Source organism: Pseudorasbora parva, chromosome 8 (assembly GCF_024679245.1).
Source record: "Pseudorasbora parva isolate DD20220531a chromosome 8, ASM2467924v1, whole genome shotgun sequence".
NCBI classification, from domain to species: Eukaryota; Metazoa; Chordata; class Actinopteri; order Cypriniformes; family Gobionidae; genus Pseudorasbora; species Pseudorasbora parva.
In genome coordinates, this window is record NC_090179.1 from 21,974,077 (window position 1) to 21,992,960 (window position 18,884).

Genomic DNA, 18,884 nt, shown 5'->3' on the forward strand with positions numbered 1-18,884 from the left:
ATAAACTATGTATTATCTAATTCAAAATGCTTTACCAGATCAGAAATTTGGATAAAGCCAGGTTCAAAATCTTTATTTTGCTGATTTGTTTTTTTCTTCTTCTCTTTTTGTCAAAAACAATAAATCAGAAAATATTGTCAACAGCTGTGAAAAAAATGGACAAACCCCTCTAAAAACCCGCAATAGTCTGAAACAAACAAAGCCACATATCCCAATATGTCAAAATTAACCAGTGCATGAAAAACCTTGGGAAATATGGTTGGTATGAAGGTTACAGATTGCTTAGTAAAAACACCTCGCTCGTGTTATTTCAAGTCAATTTACGTTGATTTCAGTCTGAACTGATTTTTTGGTCCATTTCTGTGGAAGAGTTGTGAATATGATAGAAGGGTGTTGTTGTGTTGACAGGATAATCAGGCCGTCAGAGTCAATGTCTGTATTGTATAATATTCATTTTATTTTTACGCTTGATATTTGTGGCAGCGCTGTGTCCTTGCCTCCTCAAACAAAAAGTCTGACTCCAAGTCATAAAAGTATACTAGTGGTCTGATCTATTCCTGCAGCGTTTGCTCTTTTAGTCCTTTTGTTCCGAGGCATTTTCCTGTTGCTTAGTTTAAAACTAAGCTGGTGTTTTCAGCTGGTGCCAGAGGGGCGTCTAGAGGCCCCGGCGGTTCCCTGCTATTGGTTTTGCAATGAATCTGGAAATCTATAAACCCCAAACGCACAAATGAGGGAAAATATCAACACTGAGGTTTCTTATAATCCTCTTGGGAAGTCACCAACCAATCATGTTGTCATGAAAATAGGAGTGAGTCCGCCGCACAGCCGGAGCAATGACACTCTGGTTATTCATAAATCTGTGGAATGTTGTCATCTATTGCCACATGGCCTAAAATATGGGCGCAATGCTTAAAATATGGGACGCTGGAGGTTTGATGGAATGTAAATGTAAACCAAAACCAGTATTTAAGACCTGAGATATTTCAAAAATGTTTCTGCATAAACGTGTCACGTAGAAATACTGTTAATAGGAAAAACTACTGATAGACACACAATGGAGCTTTGTAAGATCAGCAAACTGTTATGCTTAATGAACATGTGCTTGCATTAGTGTTACTGCTAGCTTTTTGAAGTGAACTAATCTTTTTACAAGTCAGCAACAAATGCTTGTATGTAATGCTAATAATTCACGAACATTGCTCATCAGGAACACTTTGGGTCCACTGAGCAGATGGACTCAAAATGAGAGATGGCATTTAAAGACATTGGGTTGATCAGTCAGCAGTTGGTGTGTCATATGCATCAGATATTGCTTCATTAAAGTGCTTCTCTTCTTAACTGGTTTCTCACAAATTTTTTCCCACACCCCCCTTATATTTTTTTAGATAGAAAGATTTTATTTTACTAAGCAGACACAGGGCATTTGATTAATCTAAAGCCGGGGGTAGGCTGTGTTTGTTTTTGTCCGATTTCGAGCCGAATTCTGACTCGTGCAACTCTTTTTCGGGTCGGGCCGATTTTCAGCTTTGTCATGTGTCGTTTGTCGTGAGATGTTCATGCAGTGTATAGAGGGAAATAAGAGGCGATAAACCTCTCCCGATCGGCAATTGGATGGTCGGATGAATTTCTGGCATGTCAGAAATTCTGGTTGCCCCCCCATGCAGATATCCTACAGCTGAGTGAGCTATGAACTGATTGCCTTATAGGCCCCACTCAAAAAAAAAGGATACATTGGATTTACTTAACTTTTTTATGTCAACTGGTTCCACGTAACTGGGTTATGTTGAATTTAATTTACATTGTTTATTTCAGTAAACTTAAGTTTTGGCATGCCCAAAGTAGTTTTTTTTTATTTATTATTATTAAAACAACTTTAATTGTTATCAGCAGGTCCTCACCCTGAGCACATGCTCTACACTTCACCACAGTGGTAACCTCCAAAAACAATAACACAACACAAACTTTTAAATACCAGCATTAAACATTTAAAAAGTCTCTCCATTTTCTCATCTTGTTAAAAAGCATAAAATAGCACTGTATTTAAACATTTACTCTCCGAATTCAGCCCCTTTGCAAAGCATGATGGGAAGTGAATATCCAGTTTGTTTGGGTTACTTGATTGAAACATGTTATTTGAAAATAAAAACATCAAGTTATGTGAAAGAGTAACATAAACCTGATATAATGGTGTTAAATCAAGATAAGTTACTTAAATAAAGTGAACAGCACCGTGCAATAAAATTTTTTTTTTTTTGAGTGTATGTTCCCTCACTGTGCCCGCACAGCTTTCAAATAGCAGAAATTGTGCAAACTGTTGCGCCTTCAGTTTGTGTTGTAAAATGGATAATCTAAGTCTTCCCAACCATCGTGTAGCCTATCCAGCGCATATTTTATTAATTTAGCTACTTGGTCATTCATTTACTTGTTTTCCTTTCATACTTTATTCATTTAATTACTATTAGATACTATTATTTGATATATTCTTAATTCTATCACATGAAATGTGAACCGCAATGCATTATTTGGCACAAAATGTCACGTTGCATGGTCTATCGTCGCAACTAGACACGGGGGCTTTATCGCACACATTTTACTTGTACAGTGTGAGCAGACGAGTCGTGCTCGACGATTGGGCCGCACAGTGTGAGCACATAAATTGTAAGCTTTGGCATTACATCGCATGCGATCTACTTGTACAGTGTGAGTACTAGATAAACTGGCTGAAATCGCACAGTGTATGCCCAGCTTTAGTTGTTGTAGTATTTCAAGATTTACTAATACATCTGTTAATATCTAACACAAACTAACAATGAACAGGGTTGTTATTGATTTACAGCAAATAGTAATAAATACTGTAACCTCTTTTTTGGGCAAAAATGTCAACATATATTATAATAGATTATAAAATATTTGTCAGATTTTAAGAAAAAAAAGTATAAAAAAAACAGAAAAAGATTAAAAAGTAAGAAAAAGTTCTATTTAACCTATTTTGAACATTAACTACTACATTTACCAAACAAATAAATAATTCTGAATAATGGAAATAAAATCTGTCAGTGAAATATATTCAAAATACCTTTTCCGAAAATGTTCTGAAATGTTATGCAATTTTTTAAATGTAAATTCATCAATTGTTTTTCATGATTCTTAAAAAAAAAAAAAAAAGACATTGGTACTCACTAAAAATATGAGTTGCAGTGTCCCATGTACCCTATTCCAAGTCGCGGTTGTCTCAAGAGGGCTGAAAGTGTGCAATCATTCCCCTTTTGTTGAAATTATATCTACATCGACCGTTTTGCATTTGCATTTATGCATTTGGCAGACGCTTTTATCCAAAGTGACTTACATTGCATTCAAGGTACACATTTTACATTTTTGTCAATTCTTGCTTTCCCTGGGAATCGAACCCATGACCTTGGCGTTGCTAGCGCCATGCTCTACCAGCTTTGAAATCCTTTTTGCATGCTTTTGCAATCTTATATTTATTCATCAGCAAATATACCATCACCTTTTCTGGTGATGCCATGTCTTTCAGAAACAACTGCTAGGCGAACTAAGTGACGACTTGGATCCATTGCCTCTTCTTGAGCCTGACAGCAGCGCATAATGCAAAACCCAAGGCTGGTGAGTTAGTTGCCACCGAGGGCATTAAGTTAGATTTATAAGGATGGGTCAAGTGTCTTAGGGTGAAGATGGAACCAGAGTGTGAGGTGAGGAGATAATGCGGAACACCTGCCTAGGCTTTCTGGAATGTCGGGAATCTTTCAGAAAATTGAAACAGAATGGGAATATTGAGTCAAAGATAAAGGCATCACTGGAATGTTCTAAGTTGCGGTGCTGGGCTGTTTTTTTTTTCTATTCATTTTTGTCTTTTGTGCTTTTTTTGAGGCAGTTTAATGTTACATAAGTGTCTGATTCTCAAGGTTTAGTGTGGGATGAGGCTAGTTAGAAGTGCTGGAGGTTAAATGCCATTTGAGCATGAAAATATTGGCCAAAACATTCCAATCCCACCTGTTTTCACCATGACTTATGTTAGGGTATTGTTAAAGCCCATTGTTGGAATTGTTGGACTGTCCCTTTCTTCACCCATGACTTACTACTGTAAATGCACTAACACTCCAATGTCGCCCACTATTTTTCAGACGGACATACCTTTCCATGTATCAACTCTTTTCTTTAGTCTCTCTGTTAACACTATAGTTAGGTGAAGCTTCATAATCTTCACTTAGAAAAGAGCAAACAATGGCACAATAGCACCTTTTCACATTAATCTGTGGAATGCCGCTTAGCAAATGCTTTGACTTTTTTTCGAGTTAAAGTCTCCTGCTCTGGCTTGTTGTGATTAGAAAATTATTATTATTTTCAACACACAGACATGCAAATCTGGATTTTAAACATTTTATGGGCATTTGTGGTCCATATTAACTGATGCAGAGATTTCACCAACTAAGGAGAAACAAAAACTCATGTACTTTTCTAAAAAGGAACAGACATGATCCGTGCAGTATGGAGGTATGTAAATATTTTTTTGATTTAATGAAACTCACCCTGCTTGAGGTGCTGCCATATTTTATGGCATATTGAGGGGGTTGGCATATTGATCATGGTGGATGTGTCTGTACGGCTGACAACTGTAGATAAGACAGTATGCGAGAAATAATACTCCACTAGGGCTTCATTTAAAAAAAAAAAAAAAAACTAGAACCAAATTTTTTTTTTTGTTTGTTTGTTGATGTTTAGCTGTTTTTGCATTTTCCCTCAGACAGACCAAATGGTGGAATTCAGTAAGAAGGAATTGTGTTGCTTGTTAAAATGAGTGTTTTAGCCCCGACTCACTAAAGAAATAATGCAAATCAGTTAATGATGTAAACACAGGAAAAAAAGGCTGAATGCCATTTGCATGGGCGGTTTCCCATTATTTTGAGCGATAGGTTGTGACAATCTTGCATGCTTTACAGAGAGTGTGCATCACTGATGTAATATTTAATCTTTAGTTAAGGATAAATAATTGTATTATTTAATAGGCTTACATGTTGACATTTAATCAGTAAATGTGTTTCCATCTTTTCATATTGAGTTAAATATGGTTCCACTTCAAGTGGTGCATGTTTTTTATGCACATTTTGAAGATTGTTTTATTTTGGTTAAGTCAGCAATTTTTATGCAATATCCCTGAAATTGTGTTTCAATGGTAAATGCCATATAGATATTATTGCTGTGAAACAGCAGAGAAAATTATAAACTACCCAGAATGCTTGATGGCTTCAGGCACTCTTTGTATCATTGTGTCTGTGCAAGACCATCTATTAGTGATCTATTAGCCCTGGACCAGCCTTGACATTGCGTTCAGCCTCTTCCCTTCTATATATCTATCTTTATGTATGAATGTATGTATGTACACCTCTCAATGGAAATAACATCACAACATTTAGTTCCATCAAGAGGTGCATCAATGTTTGGTCAGAATCTTGTATTGACTGCAAGAGCTATGCAAAAACTCTTCTTCAGCGCATCCCAAAGACTTTTAATGAATTTAAGGTCTGGATGACCCCTGTACACCTTTGAAAGTACCTACAATGAGCATGTGTTATTAAATATGACATGTTATATCTCAGTATTAGTTCTCTGATCTGATCTCATCTTAGAATCCGTGTACAGCATTTGACAATGAACAGCATTTTGAGTTATGATCTTTGGGGATGCTGAACAGAACCAGCTCCTGCAATGATTATGAGACGAGTCCAACAGAAGCACAACTCTTTGTGGCATTCAGTTGAAAGTGAGTTATTGCACTTCCACACACACACACACACACACACACAGAGAGAGAGAGAGAGAGAGAGAGAGAGAGAGAGAGAGAGAGAGAGAGAGAGAGAGAGAGAGAGAGAGAGAGAGAGAGAGAGAGAGAGAGAGAGAGAGAGAGAGAGAGAGAGAGAGAGAGAGAGAGAGAGAGAGAGAGAGAGAGAGTTTCTTGTCTTCGTAGGGGAGCCCTAAAAATCTAACAGAGAGTTTCCAACAAACAGGGCTGTTTTTCAGAGCTGGAGGAAAGAGATCAGAAGAGGGCCTCTTTGGCCGAGCTACATGAAGATCCAGCTGTGTTTAAGCTGGACCTCCACAGCACAAAGAAGGGTCACCTCACCTCCAGGGCTTCACCACCACAAATAAAGACATCCATTCACACAGTCCTGCCAATCTGCTGCTTTTCATCTGCTGCCCTTGTGGTGATCCCCATGTAGTACAGACTGGTGGTGACATAAGCCCTCTCTTTTTTAAGGTCTTGCTTTTTTCTTGCTCGGGTGCCTTTGAAGATTATGGAGTCTCAGAGTAAATGTTGGCAGCATCCATGGCAATGCTGAGCCAGCTTTAGTGTTTCTTTCTTTATTTTATTTATTTATTTATTTATTTTTTAATGGTAAAGAATTATGAAGGTTATCCTTATAATGTCACTTTGGGTTAAAAAAAGAAAAAAAAAATATTTGATGTAAAATGCGAAATAGTGGATATTTTGAGTCAAATGATGTGTTGTGAACAATCCCCCAAGTGATTAAACTTTGGCTGGTAACTCATCTGTTTAAAAAATGCTGGTTTGTTTCAACCCATGTTTGGGTCAAATATGGGCTAACCCAACCACTGGTTTAAATGTTTAACCCAGTGTGTGTGTGTTTGTGTGTGTTTGTTTGTGTGTGTGTTAGTGTGTGTGTGTACAAACGTAAGATATGTAAAATTGTGGCATGCTTTAAAAAAAAAACTAATTAAAACAACAACAACAACAAACCTAAGCAGCAGATTTACAGTTACTGACATACAAAAATACAATTAAACTTGAAGGTAGTCTCTTTACTTTGCTACTAAGCAACTGCCCAGGGGTGCTTTCCCCAAATCATTGTTAGCCAACTTTATGGTTGCAAGTTCCAACCAACATAGTTCAATGATTCTGTGTCTCCCAAAACCATAGTTCAAACAAACATTCACAAACAGCATTGCATTTGCGTGGTTGGAACTTCAGCTCTCACCCTGTGGTTAGAGGCATCGTTAAGTGTACTTAAATAGATCCTGCTCTTGGGCACAATAAGCAATTTTACTTTCTTTATCGTTCATTCAATTTGAATATGCGTTTGAATCAGTATATTTTTACATGTCAACAATCAGTGCTATTATTGAAGAGTGTGCATGTGCATAAAAGGAAACCCTGGAGTATGATGTAGTACTGTAAGAGGAAATCCACAGTGAATCAAACATCAGATAAAGCAAAATGACAGGGAATAAAAAATATTAAAGCAGGCATCAGTTGCTATGTTTGTTAAAGCAGCATCTTTGACAAATTACATGGTGGAGAAAGCTTCTGACTAAATGAACCGCATGTATACAGGATTAAATTGTATGCAATTACATGGTTCAAACAAAGGAGGTGTTAGTTGGTTAGTATCAATGCATTGTGCTAGTACTTGCTGTTTAAGTACTAGCACACCAAACCTTTAAACCCCAAACTTTTAAAGTAGAAGTATTTGTATATGTAAACATATATAAATACTTCTATTTTAAAAGTTTGTGGTTTAAAGGTTTGGTGTATCCAGTAGCATTAACAATATGGTACTTGGAGGTCATACAATGACAATATATATATAGTCTATAATTGGTTATAAGTATAATTGGTTAGTCAGAGAGTTGCAAGTTTCAGTGTTATTTCATGTTATTTTAAGCTTAGTTTGAAGAAAGGAAACATTAAGATGAATTGTTATTGAGGCTTTTGTTTTTGGACTAATGGGAAATGAGTACCTACTTTGAGTAACATGAAAGCATTTGCATGTAGTTTGAAGTGGCAATGGAAGAGTATCTTTATCAGATAAAAGAAAACATCAAGACACACACACACACACACACACACACACACACACACACACACACACACACACACACACACACACACGAAATATTGTTAAAATATAAAATAACTGTTTTCTATTAGAATATATTTTAATATGTAATTTATTTCTGTGATACAAAGCGGAATTTTGAGCATTACTATAATCATCAGTGTCATATGATCCTTCAGAAATCATTGTAATATTTTGATTTGATTTTGACATTGATTTACTGCTCAAGAAACATTTATGATCATTATGAAAACATAAAAAAATCACTCTGTTCTAATACTTTTGACCTGTATTTTGTATGTGTGTGTGTGTGTGTGTGTGTGTGTGTGTGTGTGTGTGTGTGTGTGTGTATGTATATATGTGTATGTATATATGTGTATGTATATATATATATATATATATATATATATATATATATATATATATATATATATATATATATAATCTAAAAATAACTTTTTATTCGTTTTTTTTTCCATTTAAAATAAAGATTTACACAGGTCCTTCTCAAAAAATTAGCATATTGTGATAAAGTTTATTCTTTTCCATAATGTAATGATAAAAATTAAACTTTCATATATTGTAGATTCATTGCACACCAACTGAAATATTTCAGGTCTTTTATTGTTTTAATACTGATGATTTTGGCATACAGCTCATGAAAACCCAAAATTCATATCTCAAAAAATTAGCATATCATGAAAAGGTTCTCTAAACGAGCTATTAACCTAATCATCTGGATCAACTAATTAACTCGAAACACCTGCAAAAGATTCCTGAGGCTTTTAAAAACTCCCAGCCTGGTTCATTACTCAAAACCGCAATCATGGGTAAGACTGCCGACCTGACTGCTGTCCAGAAGGCCATCATTGACACCCTCAAGCGAGAGGGTAAGACACAGAAAGAAATTTCTGAATGAATAGGCTGTTCCCAGAGTGCTGTATCAAGGTACATCTGTGGGAAGGAAAAAGTGTGGCAAAAAACGCTACACATTGAGAAGAGGTGACCGGACCCTGAGGAAGATTGTGGAGAAGGACCGATTCCAGACCTTGGGGGACCTGCGGAAGCAGTGGACTGAGTCTGGAGTAGAAACATCCAGAGCCACCGTGCACAGGCGTGTGCAGGAAATGGGCTACAGGTGCCGCATTCCCCAGGTCAAGCCGCTTTTGGGCTACAGAGAAGCAGCACTGGACTGTTGCTCAGTGGTCCAAAGTATTTTTTTCAGATGAAAGCAAATTTTGCATGTCATTCGGAAATCAAGGTGCCAGAGTCTGGAGGAAGACTGGGAAGAAGGAAATGCCAAAATGTCTGAAGTCCAGTGTCAAGTACCCACAGTCAGTGATGGTCTGGGGTGCCATGTCAGCTGCTGGTGTTGGTCCACTGTGTTTTATCAAGGGCAGGGTCAATGCAGCTAGCTATCAGGAGATTTTGGAGCACTTCATGGTTCCATCAGCTGAAAAGCTTTATGGAGATGAAGATTTCGTTTTTCAGCACGACCTGGCACCTGCTCACAGTGCCAAAACCACTGGTAAATGGTTTACTGACCATGGTATTACTGTGCTCAATTGGCCTGCCAACTCTCCTGACCTGAACCCCATAGAGAATCTGTGGGAAATTGTGAAGAGAAAGTTGAGAGACGCAAGACCCAACACTCTGGATGAGCTTAAGGCCGCTATCGAAGCATCCAGGGCCTCCATAACACCTCAGCAGTGCCACAGGCTGATCGCCTCCATGCCACGCCGCATTGAAGCAGTCATTTCTGCAAAAGGATTCCCGACCAAGTATTGAGTGCATAACTGAACATAATTATTTGAAGGTTGCCTTTTTTTTGTATTAAAAACACTTTTCTTTTATTGGTCGGATGAAATATGCAAATCTTTTGAGATTAGCATATTTAGGAATTTTGGGTTTTCATGAGCTGTATGCCAAAATCATCAGTATTAAAACAATAAAAGACCTGAAATATTTCAGTTGGTGTGCAATGAATCTAAAATATATGAAAGATTAATTTTTATCATTACATTATGGAAAATAATGAACTTTATCACAATATGCTAATTTTTTGAGAAGGAACTGTATATAATAATAATAATAATAATTATTATTATTATTATTATTATTTATTTTTATTTTTTAATACTTTACAAACTTGAGATTCCTTTTCTACCAAGGAATAATCATTGTATCCATTAAACATATGCTTGGTTATCTCTTGAATTTTGTTCCAGATCATTAGATGTGATGTGGTTCCCTGGAAACCGAACTGAAGGACCTTCATACTGAAATGCTTTCTGATAAGCCATTGACATATGCCTTAGGGTTCTAACAAAGCCACAGCATTTCCAGGGTGATCCAGACAGCTCTCCTGATAGTAAAAAAGCCATGGTGAAGTAAAATATCCTTTTCTTTCCTTGTCCATCCATTCCTTTTGTTTTTAGAAAGTATCCGTATGGCTTTCTGTGGATAATGGTGGTGTAACCTGGAATGCATCCAGCCCTGTTGAACCGGAGGTCAGAGCCATACACTGAGACATGGATCTGTTCTCCTTCACAATTAAAGCCAGTGCAGGCCATTTACATCCAAATATACTTTGTGCAGCGCCTTGTTTACACAACAGTATCTCCTCTCTTCCCCTCTCTCTCTCTCTCTTTCACCCTTTCCCCTCAGCCGTAAACTCCTCCTCCAAACCATCATTCTAACAACTATACATTCTTCCTCCCCTTCCACTCTTACTCTGAATGTCTTAGTCACTGCATGCTGAGGCTTCCCGTTGCCTGTGGGGATTTTGGGGAATTTGTGATGACAGCACCTCTCCCTCTGCGGAGGAGTTGCCTTGAACATCCAAGGAGAAGCGCAAAAAGAGACGCTTTCAAAGGCTGAGCGCGTCCGCACGCAAGTTTCTTGGTTTTAATGGGACCTTAGACACTTTTCGCGCTCCTCATCATGACCTTGACGCCTGTTGGACTTCCCAGCATATTTGAAGTACTCTAAGGTGAGATGGTCCTCAATCCGTTTTAATATCCAAAAGTCAGTTTAGAGGCTTCAGCTTCATTTACTGACCTGTTGGAGACTCTTCAGTGCAGGTGGATGACGGTTAAAGTTCATGACAGAGAATACTGATGAAATTAAGTCACCTTTGAATGAAAGTGTCTGGCAACTCCATACATTGAAAGTTTCATTTGCTTCTAGATGTGCACGGAAGTGAAATTTCCGAGCTCATTGGAAAAAACGGTTTCATATGATTTCCACAACTTGATATGGGTAGTTATCATGTTGTTCTGCGACGTGACATTTACTGCATCTAACACTATAAGTTTGTTAGTTATTGTATAATTATTTATGAATGCAGCTTGAAATAATACAATACTACATAAAAAGCCTGTTTCCTTCTCAGAGTAACTTTATTTCTCATGATTGCCACTTTATATGTCCCAATGTGGATTTATATCTTGCAATTTGACTGTTATATTGTGCAATTGTGGCCATTTCTCATAACTGATACTTAACTTTATATCACAAAATTCCATCTATATATCTTTCACTAGGAGTTTGTCTTGCAATTTGATTTATATTTTTTCTCAGTTGTGTCTCTCTCTTAATTGCTACTGTATTTCTCATAATCAAAACATTATACTTTAAACTCTACCTCACAATTATTTAAAAAAAAAAAAAAAAAATTCAGAGGAGTGAATGGGACAGATTTGTACACTTCAGGACCATTTAAAATAAACAAAAAAGTGATTAAAAGTACTTAAAGAAAATGGTGATGAGTTACAGGATGTTATATACTGTATAAACTTTCCCTTATACAAATTTGAACATTAAAAATCTCACTAAGAAATCTAAACTTAAAAACTTAATAGAAACATGACTGAATGATGCAAATCGTACATCAATAAAATATGGTTGAATCTGCATGATTACTTCAGCTTACACGTGTCAGTAACTCTATGTACGTTTTTACTGGACCATTACAGTTCTGTTGAAATGTACACTGTGTAATGAATTAATAACGACCTCTGTAAAACGAATGAGAATGGCAGCGTTAACAGTCACTCACAGTGTGCAAAGTGAAAAGAAAACACTGCTCGCCCCTTTTCATGTATTGCAACACTTTGCGCTCAACGAGAAACTTGTAGAACGCTTGAGTGACATTCACAGTGCAGAATCCGCTTTGGCTGTTTGGATCAAGTCTTTTATACAGCTGGGAATGAGGAGGCCTCCTTTTACTGTGGCTTTAGAGAGAAACGGGCTAAAGGAAAGGAGGTGAGAGGACTAGATCTAATCAGGGTTACACTTGCAACACTTTCTCATGAGAGACAAAGTTTTTGGGCAAGTTGAGAACAAATGTTGTAACTTAAGTTTGCAACTAATTGCAACATCTAAATATGAATCCTGTCGTGTTGAGTGAGTGGTTATTTCAAATGATATTGAAGCCAGTGTTCTCGTGTTTTAGTAGGCTAAAATTTTGCATGAATGTATAAGGAAAAGTGTATATTTTAGGTCATCAAAATGTGTCCTCGCTAGATCATTTTAAATGGTCTGATTTGACGTAATATTTTTTTATGATCTTCCATTGAAAATGCTGCTTAAAGTATTTGGAGTACAGCGTGATGCTGAATATGCCTCTATACTTATGCAAATTCTTGTGCATCGAGATATTTGACATATGTTGCATTTTTCAAAACCTCTGTTATATACCATGTGTGATTTAATACGAACATGTTTGCATGTGTGTCACAGTCAGAGCTGTAGATGGTCGTAAGCCACTGACCTTGTCCGGTGTTTGGTCAAAGTTCTTATCAGCTTTTAAAGTTTAAATGTTTTGTTAAGGGCAGGTGTGTGTTTTCCTTTCTCTTGATGAAATTGGACCATGTTTTCGTGAGTGTGTGACACGATAGAGACAGAATGAGAGCAAAGCACAAGGCAAAGTGTTAAATGAGTGAAGGCCACAGTCAGGGCTGCCAGCTGGCCCCCTTCTCACATTTAACACCACAGCACAGAGAGCTCTGATTTTCTATGCATGCTTGGAAGTACACAGGAATATTCAGTGTTTCCATCTGTTGATGACCACTGGAAAAAGTTCAATACTGGAAGGTGCATGAAAGTTAAGAGTATCGTTCAGTGAAATATGTTTTGTTTTTATCTCTTGTTTTGTCGACAGCTATGAGATAGATATTGTCTTTTTATGACATTTAATACATACATATAATACACAATACTAAATAATACTTAAATAACGTATGCTTATGTATAAAATACATACACTGTAAAAATATATATTTTCAAGATTTTTTTATCACAACTTTTTTCTTTTGTCAATTCAACTTAGATAATTAATGTGATTCAGATAACAGTATTTTGAGTTTCTATTTACTAAACCAATTTCCTTCATTGTATTAACTTAATTTCAATGAACTCAACATTTTAAGGCAACCAGGTAACTTACTTTTTCCAAGTGTATGTATACAGTAATAAATACTAATGGATCACACAAATGATTTTTATCTATATTTTGGGCATGGAGATTGTCCATGTTCTATCTTTTATCTTTAAAATTTTAAAACAAGATTTTTGTGACTATTTATTCGATTTTACATTTATTTTAGAATTTTCTGTCATTTTTATTTATTTATATTTTTTGACAACAATAACTAGATTACTGTTAAATTAATTGTTATATTTATAAATATAATTATTTATGTAAATATTTAAGTTGGGTGCTTTTTCTATCTATCAAATGTTGCTGTTTATTGGTTAAAAGTATAAATATGTGTGTAAAAAAGTATTAGTCTCTTTTCAAAATTATATACTTAATTATATACATGGGTAGTTGCAAGACTACATGGGATATTTGTACATTTAATTTTTTTTTTAACATTAGATTACTACTTAAGTGCTAAAAAGATTATTTAAAATGGTGACCAAATGGTAAACCAATTGCATAACCGAACTGCTTACGATGCTTTTTGGAAACAGCCTTGCTGTCAGATGCAATTTGCATACTAAATTAATAAATCTGACAAAAACAAACCAATCACATCTTAATATAGCACAAGTGAGTGGCATGATTTCACGCTATCAGTCACTTGATAGCAACGTCCTGCCAAGAATAATCTTGGTCTTTCACAGTTCATCTGTCTAGATGATGTTCTTAAGCTAAAGGTGTCAGAAAGGAATGTTCTTTCTTTCTCCACCAATCAGACGTATTTCCTGTGGTTTAATGTGTGTTTTTGTGCAGTGTGGTTGGGGGGTAATGAGGGGGTTAGCAGGGTTGCTAACCACAGCATGGTCTGGGACATTTAGGTCGTCTGATGAATGGACGAGTACATTGTAAATCAGCCACCGGAGAGCGAAGAGCCAGATTCCTCATAGCACTGATGTCACCATCGTCGTGCCTTTAACAGATCCAGACTTGAACGCTCTCAGCCTGAGCCAGATGTTCAACCCCTCAGATCCCCTGTTATTCCCTCCTCTACTTGTGCAAGATTCCCTGTTTTTCCCTCGTTGCCTCTCTGGGATTACGTTATCCCTTCTCTGCTATTCCCAGACTCTTTGGGATTCAGTCGCATCTTTGAGATTCTTTCTGTCTCTCTGGGTTTCCTGCATTGTAATGCATATGTTCAGCTTCTTCTGTAATGGTTTGGATAATTATCTGTGAAATAAACGTGTGTTTCCATACAATCCCATGTGACGCAATGCTCCAATGTTTGCTCATCTCATTTAAACCAATATTCTTGGTTAAACACAGTACATATTTGACATACTAATGATTACCACAGAGAATATTAAAAAAAGAAGCAATTCAGACATTTAAAGCAAATGCAATGTTTTTTTGGAGTAATACAGCTGTTTTTCCAAGTAATGCTGATTTTTTTTTTTCTCTAAATTTCCCATGCTGAAAAAAACTTGAACCCATGCATTTCTGGTTTTTGATGGTCTAAATGTTCTAAACCAGACTGACCAGCTAAAAAAAAGTGCATAAAACACCTCTTAAAACCTGCGAAACAGACTGTCAAACCAGCTTGGTCAGGCATGGAGACAGCTACCTTTGGTTTAAAATAATTACCAGCAGGACTGAGAACTACACCATCAGAAATGTTATTAAAACATGATAGCTGTGGATAAAGCACCTTTTTAAGTCTGCTAAATGAATCACACTTAAGTATTTAAAGTACTTACTTTACACACTAAGTAAGCAAATGTACTTAATTTTAAATAAATCATGTAAACATTTAAAGCAAACTCATTGCAACTTCTGATCTTTCTTTTTCAGGATGATTTGCACAAAGTGCTAATTTGGACAGAGGAACCAGTTCAGTCCAAATGGTGGAACATGGCAGTTTTTGGCATTATACGAAGGCACTTTTGGATATTCCTTATGGCTAGCTCGAAATTGTAGATTAAAACATGGACAATCGACCCATGATGACTTTAGAAGGAAAGCGGTCGTCAACATTGCAAGAGGCCCCTAAAATGACTTTCTCAGTAGATATTTCAAAGGCAGACTCAACCGTGGATGGAAACCTGACATTAAAAGATACTTCAAATTCTCTAGTATCTGTTAAAGATGACCAAACACTACTTGAGCTGAAGAATAAAAGTTCATTAGAGAAGATTGGTCAAATTGTACCAGTTCTAGACAGCAAGGATGGACCTTGTCTTCAAATCTCAAATCTTCTCACAAAAGAAAAGACAAAGAAACCCATCAAACATAAAAGCACTTCTGCTTCAATATCAATCCCAAACCATGATATGAATGGCATTCATGAATCTGACCTCCCACTGGACAGTGAGGAAGAGTTCAGCTGTTTTTCCTCAGATGTGACCAACAACCTTGATGTAGATCCCTCAAACACCTCGTCTACTTCTTATCCTTTCTCTAGTTTGACAGTAAGATCCATTTCAGACCCCGCTTACTCTTTTGCATCCTCTCCATTGGGACCATCCCTCCTTGAGCACCCATACTCTGCTCCTTTGCCAGTCTCGAAGGGGACCGATTTACCCCGAATCATCAAACACAAGCCCAGCTCCATTACCTTTGCCGATTATGACAGCTTTTTGGGTTTGATCCAGAACGCCCAAGCCAATGAGAGCTCAGATGCTTGTGAGACCTCTTCTGAAGATGAAGGCCGTGGCGATGAGGTGTTCCCAGAGTGCAAAGAGTTTCTCCCTGGCCCCAGAAGAAATAGGGGTGGATTGGAGAAGCAAAGGAGAAAAGGAACCTTTGGAGAAGAAAGTTCCAGCACTAACCTCCCACTGATCAGCACCAGCAGTTATGAGGCAGAGGAGGAGAGCAGCAGTACAGAGGTGAGGATCCAGTGATTGTTAGATGTTTAATAGACTTTTCAGATTTGTTAAAGCTTAACAATATATAGGCAGCAGGATATCTGGTTTGGTTTAAAATGTCTGTAAAGATTTTTACATTGCTTTCAGTTCAGCACTGTATTAACATTCCTCAAATGTTTTGATTTTGGTTTGCTCAAAAAAATTTAGCCCTCTATTTGACGGACAAGCTTTAATCTTATAGTTTTATATCTTAAAATGTGCTTTGTCTCAAGATGCACACCAGTAATGTTTTTTTTTCTTCCTAAGGCATGTTTATAAAAGCTACTTAAAGAAATACTCGACTTTTTTTGAAAGTGGGCTCATTTTCCAAGTCCCTTAGAGTTAAACAGTTGAGTTTTACTATTTTTGAATCCATTGAGCCGATCTTTGTATCTGGTGGTAGCACTTTTAACATAGCTTAGCATAAATCACTAAATCAGATTAGACCATTAGCATCGCGCTCAAAAATGATGACTAAAGACTTTCAATATTTTCCTATTTAAAACATGACTCTTCTATAGTTACATCGTGTACTAAGACCAATGGAAAATTAAAAGTTGCTCATCTTCAGTGTAACTGTTATTCTGGTTCAAATAGATACGGTGATATCATTGCGCCGCTGCACCCATGACGGCCACAAAGTTCTGTGATTCTTACGCAGGAATGATAAAATAGTTCCTATTTATATCGGTCTAAAAATATCACAACTTTTCATTTTCCGTTGGTCTTAGTACACGATGTAACTATAGAAGAGTCAAGTTTTAAATAAAAAAATATTGAAAGTCTTTGGTCATTTTTGAGCTCGATGCTCATGGTCTAATCCAATTCAATGATGTATGCTAAGCTATGCTAAAAGTGCTACTGCCAGATACAGAGATCGGCTGAATGGATTCAAAAATGGTAAAACTCAACTGTTTAACTGTTTAACTGTTTAAAGGGACTTGGAAAATAAGCCTATTTTTTTAAAAAGTGGAGTGTTCCTTTAAATGACCTAATTAAAAAAATATGGCCTTATCCTGGCTTAAGATAAGCCCTGTCTGTGAATCCAGGCCTAAATGATGAACTTCAGGGATTCATTTAGGACAATTTTTTTAATGTATGCAAGTACATTCAAACTGTTTTGTTGATTGCTTCTCATTATCATGGAAAACCTGGAAATATCAGGGAGTTTTTGTGATTGCCAGGTCTGTAAAGTCTATAAAATCTTAAAAGCTGTGGAAAAGTAATGCATATCTGGTGATTTTTGGTCTTGCTTGCTCACAAGCCAGTTAATGTCTCACTTGACCTGAGCGAGTTGATCTTTTTTAAAGGAAGTGTATGTAAGATTGTGGCCAAAACTGGTACTGCAATCACTTTCCCCTCTCCCCCTCCCCCCTGACCTGAGGTTGCCAGATAGTCTGCAGGATCCAGCAGGAGTGTTTGTAGCTGCAGCTTTGGTAACTAGAGCAGATCTGGCAACCCGGATGTCAAAACACTAGTGACTTTCTTATTGGTCGATAGGTGGAGGGCGGAGCTTCAGGCACAAAACACAACATGTCAACATCAACATCAGTTGAGGGCTGCAACAACAACTTTTAAATGACAATATCCTGGCCGGACTACTGTTGTCAGTGATATAAGTATTTGAAATGAACATGATTTCTTAATGTCTAGTGACATATGAGGGCCATTTTATGATTATTTGAAATACATTTCTTACATACAGTTCCTTTAAGTCAATTATTTTCATTAAGTTAGTTAAACAATAGGTTCATAAATCTCTCTGAAAGACTTGGAATAGATTTGAATTATAGATGTTAAAAGTACCGGTACTGAAATTTTGAAAATATGACAATACCAGCATTTCTGTAGTACCGGTAATATTGAGGATATACAGTACCTACTAATAGGTAGCTGCTTTCAGTTGCTTCCCTGTTTGTCTAAGTGCAGGGCTCGAGATTAACTAACCGCAAAAAGACTATTTAAAGAACGGTCTGCATGTCTCTGTGTGAGTGAATAGGGTAGATGCACGATTTCATTCACCACACACACACACTGAAGGAGGTCACACACCAGACGAGAAGTGCAGTGCCGTAATTTGAACGCATTGATTGAGTGTGCGCACACTGGCGTCTGCCCGGTATGACTCAGCTTGAACAGCAGTTTCAGCCTCTGCCGTCTGTATGATGACATGAATGCATGATCTTCATCTCTAGAGCTGCAGGAAACCCGTACGTTCATTTCTACAGCTTCTGTTACACTTTTGCAGGAACCAATCACAGACTGGCTTATCCATCTGACGTGCTATTGGCGGGTTTAACGTGATGACAGATAGAAAGCGATGGGTTGTTGCCTGTTGATAGAAGAAGAAGAAGAAGATGAGGTTTTGTTTATATAGCGCCTTTCCAAAGCTCAAGGTCGCTTTACATAGTGTTAGACAATACATTTGCACAAAATTACATTAGCATACTCACATACACACAAGACAAGCACAGGTATTTTATAGCCACATTATTCAAAATACATATTGAATAGATATGTTTTAAGCTGGGTCTTGAAGGTAGACAAAGATGTTAAATTAAATTAAATTAAATCTAGACTCACCCTAGCGACAGCAAATCTAATTTGCCACGAGTGTCGTCTAGCAACTCTCAATTCACTTCTGAGCTGTAAACGCCAAACTCTGGTTGCGCCAATCACATC

General features: G+C 37.0%; 1 protein-coding gene across 4 annotated transcripts in view; it reads left to right on the forward strand.

Annotated features, from left to right (window-relative positions):
* stard13b (StAR related lipid transfer domain containing 13b) overlaps positions 1 to 18,884 on the forward strand; it is a 136,765-nt gene that overhangs the window by 17,794 nt on the left and 100,087 nt on the right. For 2 of the 4 annotated variants that reach the window (XM_067450401.1, XM_067450400.1), the window contains exon 2: positions 15,151 to 16,184. In XM_067450401.1, the coding sequence (XP_067306502.1) occupies positions 15,285 to 16,184 (900 nt within the window). In that variant the 5' untranslated portion in view covers positions 15,151 to 15,284. Of the gene's footprint in view, positions 1 to 10,635; positions 10,867 to 15,150; positions 16,185 to 18,884 lie in introns of those variants that run through there. The other 2 variants (XM_067450399.1, XM_067450402.1) reach the window with 2 other exon arrangements.